At 34.3% G+C, this 8,096-nt stretch overlaps 1 protein-coding gene across 1 annotated transcript; it reads left to right on the top strand.

Moving 5' to 3' along the window:
* Positions 1–3,267: 3,267 nt before the first annotated feature.
* LOC105796886 (importin subunit alpha-2) lies at positions 3,268–6,453 on the top strand. Its single transcript, XM_012626712.2, has 11 exons — positions 3,268–3,615; positions 3,708–3,804; positions 3,890–3,981; positions 4,071–4,202; positions 4,325–4,510; positions 4,602–4,765; positions 4,849–4,927; positions 5,029–5,157; positions 5,288–5,415; positions 5,517–5,888; positions 5,971–6,453. Exons 1-10 carry the CDS (start codon positions 3,406–3,408, stop codon positions 5,884–5,886), a joined length of 1,587 nt encoding a protein of 528 aa, XP_012482166.1. The 5' UTR covers positions 3,268–3,405; the 3' UTR covers positions 5,887–5,888; positions 5,971–6,453.
* Positions 6,454–8,096: the final 1,643 nt, after the last annotated feature.

Raw genomic sequence — 8,096 nt, 5'->3', positions numbered from 1 at the left:
TAGTAAAATTTTTTTTGACTCAAATTTGTGGTCCCGAAATCACTGTCCGACTAGGGTCTAAACCGGGCTGTTACATACTGCATGCAGTAAGTCAATTTCAAAATCTATTCATCTTTTCCCCTCATATATGAGGATCAATTTTTTATGTTATATTCATCTATAAGTGTCTTACAGATTGAAAATTAAATGATTTTCAATCCTAATTTTAAATAGATTAGTGATCCTAAAATTTATCCTGACTTTATAACGGCTAGCAAGTGGCACATGTATACAATCAACTAGAAATTCTAAGCAATACTCAATGCTCTGAATCACACAATAACTTCACTAACTCAATAATCAAAAGCTACAGAGAACTAAGATCAATTAGATATTTAGGCTAAATTCCAATTCCAATTTTTATTTCTTTTATCAAAATTTGAAATGTGAAGAATGACAGGCTCACCTACATCTAAAAAAGCTACATTTGATGATTTAACCAAATATACAACATTTGGATCTTTGAACTTAGCAATAACTGCTTCAATTACACATGAGAAAATACTCTCCAAATCAGAATATTTGTTTACAAGACAACAATTCTATTACAATTGAAAACTATAATATGTGTAGTATAGAGCAAAATGTATGCTTCTGGAAAAAGCATTTCTTCAACACTAGTAACCTACAAAAGATAGAACATGACAATTAGGTCTAAGAAACTATGTTTTATTGCCTTTATAATGCTAAAAACATGCCAATATATTATATATATATATATATATATATATATATATATATATATATATATATATATATATATAAGGCTCAAAATATTATGATGAACCAACCTAGAAATGTAAATTGCACAACCATAATATTTGACTAAAAGATAATCCACTTTTAGTGGAATTTTAGGGGCAGTAGGTTGCTTGTGTATCTTATACATTACATATAGCAGCATTAAAGTTTTCTTTACTTTACCTCAACCACCAAAAAATTCTTATTAGTCCTACTTTTACTAGTTAAGAACTTTCCTTTATCCCATACAATTGGCATTCCTGCATCTTTCCTCTTATGATTGTTTCACTATTTGGTTTTCATTTTAATATCTGTATAGTAGTGCATCAAAGTGATATCATAGTGAATTTATACTAATGTTGAAATAGTTATTCTAATTATAAACATTAACTGCTTGCAGTAGAGGACATGGAAAAGGACACCAATCTAGTAAACAAAATTAACTGAGTCAAGCAATATGAGCAGAGCAAATAGTGATAGGAATCAATGAGACTGGTAAAAAATCCAAAATGCAACCATGATTTTTGGAATAACCAAAAAGTGGTCTTGTAATGATGATATATAGATTGGAAGGAAATAAATCTTTTCAAGATGCTGGACCAACAAATCTCGCTGTCCATGTGAACTAGAATGGAATTGTTTATTTTGGGTAATGACTTTTGGGAAAAGATGCATGCAAGGGAATGTAACAACTTGCCAAGAGAACAATCCATAAGTTCATTATAGCACTACACTAAACATGTAATAGTACAGGTATGCTTATGCCAATGAACCAATGTTCAAAAATTTTGTACTAAACCATAAAAGCTAATATGTGTTTTATTGTAAGTGCAGAATAAACTTCCATTCAACAATCCAATTAATGACTTTCATCATGCCATAGTTCAAGCAAACCATAAAACTTCATGAGCATGAATAAGAAAGAAAGGTTTGTTGGATTAATGACAACTAGGAATTTTTTCAATCAAGCTTTATCACTTTGGAAGTGGTGTAACAGTGTCGACAATGCCACTGTTAAAGCCCCCAATAGTGATGTGAACAATTTAACAACTGATTGTGGCTGCAAATAATATTATAACACAAAATAGTAGCAATACCAGTCCATTATTTCCGTTAAACCAATACCTTTTATGATATGAAACACAGTAACAAGTCGCAAGATGGAAAACAAAAAATCAAATACAGCAAAGTGATGCAGAGGTAGAAAGTAGACAACTTAAATCGAACCATAACTCAAAAATCTCATTACTCAATACTCAAGTAGAAACTAAAAAATTTAAGACTGAAAACCCAATCAATGTGAAGGAAACCTTTGTCATATACTTAAATATCCAGATCAAACCTCTTCGACCGAAAAAAATAAATGGATTGGTTTTTATGGTTTTTCTAAAATTCAATAAATTCACTTAAAAATTTAACAGACCCATTTCGAATGAAGTAACTTTGATAAAAGAAGAAGATACTGATATACCTTAATAGGACTGGAAAGCTAAATTTTTAGGGTTTCTTCAAAATACAGATTTGGTAAGGACGACGGTCGACCGACAGAGATGGCGAGGTAGAGATGAGGAGGTGAGGCCAACAAATAGAGATGAGGAGGAAAGGCGAAGGCTGATGGATAGAGAGGAAGGGAGAACCATTGCGATGAGAGTGAAGAGAATGGAAAATGTCTTACATGAATAAAATTGGTAAGACGTTTTCCATAAGAAAGCATTTGGTTTACCTGTGTTTTGAAGAATGTTTTCCTATAAGAATTCATTTTCCACCAAACAAACACCGTAAAACCCGAAAAATATTTTCCTAGTTAACAAACAGACCCTAATTTTATAGTTCCTTAATTTGGTTGTAATTGGGTATCAACCTTGGCATGTACACAAAGTCATAAATTGGAATTGTATTTGTAAAGTTTATTTGTAATTTTGAACTCTTTTGATGTTCTTTTCCCGTTTTTTACTTTGTGATTCTCCCTAGATGTATTTATGGTATGTAATGGAGTCTAAATAAGTTTGAATTTTGTTCTATGATGCCTTAGGCTTGTAGAAATGATATTAAAGTGTTAGATATGACTTTAGAGTGCTTTTGAATCAATTTTTAATTTTAAAAGCCCAAGTTTCAATATCCATATTAAATGTACGAAATAGAACAATTCAGTAGCTAAAGAGTTACAGTATTTGAGCTAAGTACCAACACATAACCCTAGGTATCAGAACCTAGCTTAATTAATATCATTGCCTAGTTCGTTGAAATAAATTATAATATGATTTTTTAGTTATTTATTTTATTTTTTCCAAAAATATCTATTTTATAAGCATTTGAAATAAAACAAACTCTCTTGTAATTTTTAAATGTTTTTAATAAAAGAAAAGTGAGGATAATTTTAAAAAATTGTGAAGAAAAGAAATTAATAAAAGTATTAAATGAAAATACAAATATAACCCACTCTACCTATATTTTCCCTAATTGATTTTAAAGATTTAAATTTCATTTCAAATAAAATAAATAACTCAAAAACCGAAAAACTCTCTAGGGTTTTTCTTGTTTCGATCCATTTTTATAAAATCTCAAGTTTCTTCGAGCATTGTTCTTTTCCCTGGTTTTTTTTTTGAAGAAAAGCAGCCGCCCAATATGTCGTTGAGACCGAGCACCAGAACCGAGGTCCGCCGTAACCGCTACAAGGTGGCGGTTGACGCGGAGGAAGGCCGCCGCAGGAGGGAAGACAACATGGTGGAGATCCGCAAAAGCAAGCGCGAAGAGAGCTTACAGAAGAAGCGTCGCGAAGGCCTCCAGGCTCAACAGTTGTCCGCTTCTCTTCAATCCTCCAACGTCGAAAAAAAAGTAGATCACAATCGCTTAATCAAAGCATCTCCGATTCTATTCCCTCTTTTTTTTCCCTCGAATTTGATTGATTTAGGGTTTTCTTCTTGCAGTTAGAGAGTCTTCCTTCGATGGTTGCCGGAGTTTGGTCCAGTAACGGCTCAGCGCAGCTAGAAGCGACTACTCAGTTCCGGAAATTGCTTTCAATTGGTAATTTTGTGCATTTCTCTCTTTTTTCTTATTAATTTTCAACCGAGTTTTATTTAAAGAAAATTATTTATTCTCTAATAAACAGAGCGAAGCCCCCCGATCGACGAAGTGATACAATCTGGCGTCGTTCCTCGCTTTGTTGAGTTTCTTATGAGGGAAGATTACCCACAGCTTCAGGTATATTTTCCTGATTGATAATAACCTTTTTTTTTTGGGGGGGGGCTAATTTTATGCTATTATTGCTAATATATTTGGAAAACTTGTAGTTTGAGGCTGCTTGGGCGCTTACAAATATTGCTTCTGGAACCTCTGAGCATACTAAGGTAGTTATTGATCATGGGGCCGTTCCTATATTTGTAAAGCTTCTTGGTTCCCCAAGTGATGATGTTCGCGAGCAGGTATATTTTAAATGTCTTATCCTTTGAATAAACCGTGACACTTCTGATTCCTGGTTTATTGTATTTTTAGCTAGTAATGACGATAAGAGATTTGTATTGAGTGAATTGTTGTTAATGTTTAGGCTGTGTGGGCACTGGGGAATGTTGCTGGCGATTCTCCTAGATGTCGTGATCTTGTTCTCAGTCATGGAGCTTTGATGCCACTCTTAGCACAGTTGAATGAACACTCAAAGTTGTCAATGCTGAGAAATGCAACCTGGACATTATCAAATTTTTGCAGGGGCAAGCCACAGCCTCCATTTGATCAGGTTATCATCTTGTTCCATGCAATTTTCTCTTATAATCCCTTTAGTTTGTGCTTTCAATGGAGCTTTTAAATGTTGGATATTTGTTGTCTAGGTAAGGCCTGCCCTTCCTGCGCTTGAACGTCTCATTCATTCAAATGATGAGGAAGTTCTCACTGATGCCTGTTGGGCTCTATCGTACCTGTCTGATGGTACAAATGACAAAATTCAAGCTGTGATTGAGGCAGGAGTTTGTCCACGACTTGTTGAGCTCCTACTGTGAGTTGAATGCTGAAAAACATCTTTGATCTGTCTTATTTAATTCTCTGTGGACTATATGGTTTATGCATGTATTTTGGCAGTAATCCGTCTCCTTCAGTGCTCATTCCTGCTCTCCGTACGGTTGGAAATATTGTGACGGGAGATGATTTACAGACTCAGGCATGGTTTCAGATTTTGCTTCATCCTTAATTTTTGGTTTTCTTCTTCTGTTGGTCTTTATTTTATTTTATGTTGTATAATTTTATGGCCTTCATTTTCAGTGCATTATTGACCATGGTGCATTATCATGCCTTTTGAGTTTGTTGACGCATAATCATAAAAAGAGCATAAAAAAAGAAGCTTGCTGGACTATCTCAAACATTACAGCTGGAAACAAAGAACAAATTCAGGTCTGAAATCATGGCAATATTTTCTTCAAGCATTTTTGTAATTGTCTTGAGTTCATTGATCAACTGGCCCTTTTTAGCAGCTGGTAGTGTCCCTTAAGCTATGATTAATTATATTTTAAAATTGTTCTAGGCTGTGATCAATGCCGGGATAATTGGTCCCCTGGTGAGCTTACTTCAAAATGCTGAATTTGATATAAAAAAAGAAGCAGCATGGGCAATTTCAAATGCTACCTCTGGTGGTACTCATGAGCAAATCAAGTATGTGGTTTGTTCAACTTGAACTCCTTTCTGTTGTTGATTCCTTCATTCCATTCTTATTGAACTGACTGGAAAATCATTCTCCTGATGTGGACATGTAGGTACCTAGTCAGTGAAGGATGCATAAAACCTTTGTGTGATCTCCTTGCATGCCCTGATCCAAGAATTATAACAGTCTGTCTAGAAGGGTTGGAGAACATTTTGAAGGTTGGTGAAGCTGAGAAGGCAGCTGGTGCTGGAGAGTTTAACTATTGTGCCCAGTTAATTGAAGATGCTGAGGGATTAGAAAAGATTGAAAATCTACAGAGTCATGACAATAATGAGATCTATGAGAAGGCAGTCAAGATTCTCGAGACGTACTGGTTGGAGGAGGATGAAGAGACACTACCTCCTGGTGATGGTACTCAGCAAAATTTCCATTTTGGAGGAAATGATGTTAAGGTTCCAACTGGTGGATTCAACTTCAGTTGAAGGTTTGTATCCTTTTGCTGGATTTAACCCCAAACTCGGACGGTTATTTATTCATTCTACTGATCTAGTTTACTGAAATTTCAGGTCTTATAGCTTGGTTGGATAAAGCAAGCAGTTGGTAACGGGGGGTTATGATTGATACTTGGGGTCGAAGTTTGTAGTCGGGGCACCTTGATGTGTCCGGTTATACAATCTGTCGAGTTTCACCGTGGTGAATGAGGTGCTGAGGTATGTCTAACTAAATATGATTATAGAGGGAGTGGGTACTATTGTGAGACCAAGAAATTTACATGTGAACCTAATGCCATGGGAGGTGCCTTTGGGTTTTTATCATTTGTATAAAATAGGGGCCCTTTCACGTAAACGGGTATGATGGTAAGGGTTTACCCCGTTGCGGTAGTTTGCCTTGTGTTTGTTTTTTCAGTCGGAATTTGTTTCGGTCCTTTAGATGGTCGTTATTTGCTGTCTCATGACATTAAATTAATTAGTGTTTATTATTTGATAAAACCTCATTTTATGGTCTATTTGCGAGCAGAATTGAAGATATTAACGATGTGTTTTTTGGTATCTGTGGAACTAAGTTCATGTCTCTCTCTTTCAGCCATCTTGTCACTAAGAAATGCGTTTTACCATCATAAAATCTGCTAGTTAAGTTTGGCTGAACCGGAATGAGATAGATAGGTTTCACTTTTGCTCTGTTTTTATTTCTAGAAAATTGAATGTGTCAAAAGTTTTAAATATAAGTTAATTTAGATTTGTGGTAGGGATACATTTTATTCAGTCAAAATTATCAAATATAAATTATTGGCTCATAAAAATATATATCCTCTTTTATTACAAATACCAACTTGATTAACATTTTCCTTAAAAAAAGTTGAAAATTTCTAGATACAATGGATTTCTTTCTTTATTACTTAATAGAGAATAAATTTAATAATTTTTATTTTATCTCATTTATTTAAGATTACATTATTCTTTCTCAAAGAATTTTAATTATATTCAGTATTTAATTTTAAATAAATTACTAAGCATATTTTATGGTTCAAATTCAATACTTAATTTTTAGTTCTTATTTTTCAGCATAACATAACGAAACAGTTAGTATTTTATAACGAACTATTGAATTTATACGATAAACTTGTTTGATATATTAATAAAATTAAGAATTGAGCGTAATTATTTTGTTTGATAATAGTAAATATTAATTTTAAACTAAAATTGTTTGATAATTTTAATTTTATTACTGATATTTTTTACATAGTTTTGGATAATAATTCAAATATTTTAAATTTTAATAAGATGAGGAAATAATTTATTTCAAAAATAATAATTTGAAAAATAAAATCAACTTGTAGCAGACCCAATTAGCCCGGGCCCGCATGCAGAACCCAAACTAAAAAAACCCAAATAAATAGTCTAGTGTTTTACAGGCCCAATAATATTAAACCTAAAAAAAATAAATAGCCCAAACCCCAATAGCCCATTAATTAAAAACTAAGCAGTCAAACCCTAGTGCAGCAAGTTTAGCGCCGCAACAGCCCCCTGCACATTGCGCCCAATGCCCAGTTGCCGCACGTTTCGGAACCAGCCCTCTTCCCTGTGCCATGCTCTCCACAACCATCTGCAAAAGCAGACTAAAAGAGTCCCAATATTATAAAATAAAGGAATTTTCTTAAGCTATAAAAGCCTAATCTGTACACTGAAAAAAGGGGAGAGGGGATACAGAGAAATATACAAAAGAAAAAATATTGAAGAATACAAAGATTTCTTTTGAAGGTGAATCGAGTTTCGGACTTTCTTTTTTTTCTTTTTTATTTTCTGCTTATTTGTTAAAAAATATATTCAAAAGGGTGAGGGGCTTACCTTCGAAGCTTCGCCGATGAAACCCCTGCTCGCCGCGTCCAAATCGGAAGTCTGGCGGAGGGTTGAGGCTTGAGGCGTCAAGGTTATGGCGGCGACATAAAATGAACTAGGTGAAACCCTAGCAGAGGAAAAGGGGCCAACCTTTTTTATTTTAACTCGCAACAATTTTTTTAAAACATCTTTTTGTTTAAATGATATTTTCAAACGGCGCTGTTTTAGCTAAGTGCGACCCATGGTGACCCGACCGGAGGAAGGATCCGCTGCTCGACGCCGATGGGATAATTGCGCTATTGGCCCTCTCTTTGGCAAAGACACTCCAATTAAGCCTTTTACTTGTTTAAAATTTG

The sequence above is a fragment of the Gossypium raimondii genome, chromosome 3 (assembly GCF_025698545.1).
Source record: "Gossypium raimondii isolate GPD5lz chromosome 3, ASM2569854v1, whole genome shotgun sequence".
NCBI classification, from domain to species: domain Eukaryota; kingdom Viridiplantae; phylum Streptophyta; class Magnoliopsida; order Malvales; family Malvaceae; genus Gossypium; species Gossypium raimondii.
Note: the sequence above shows the minus strand (reverse complement) of the source record. Positions and strands in the feature narration are given on the sequence as shown.

Coding starts and splice junctions, on each gene's coding strand:
- LOC105796886 (XM_012626712.2), top strand. CDS start 3,406: ATGTCGTTGAGACCGAGCACCAGAACCGAGGTCCGCCGTAACCGCTAC. Junction 3,982..4,070: donor AAGATTACCCACAGCTTCAG/GTATATTTTCCT, acceptor GAAAACTTGTAG/TTTGAGGCTGCTTGGGCGCT. Junction 5,416..5,516: donor GGTACTCATGAGCAAATCAA/GTATGTGGTTTG, acceptor GTGGACATGTAG/GTACCTAGTCAGTGAAGGAT.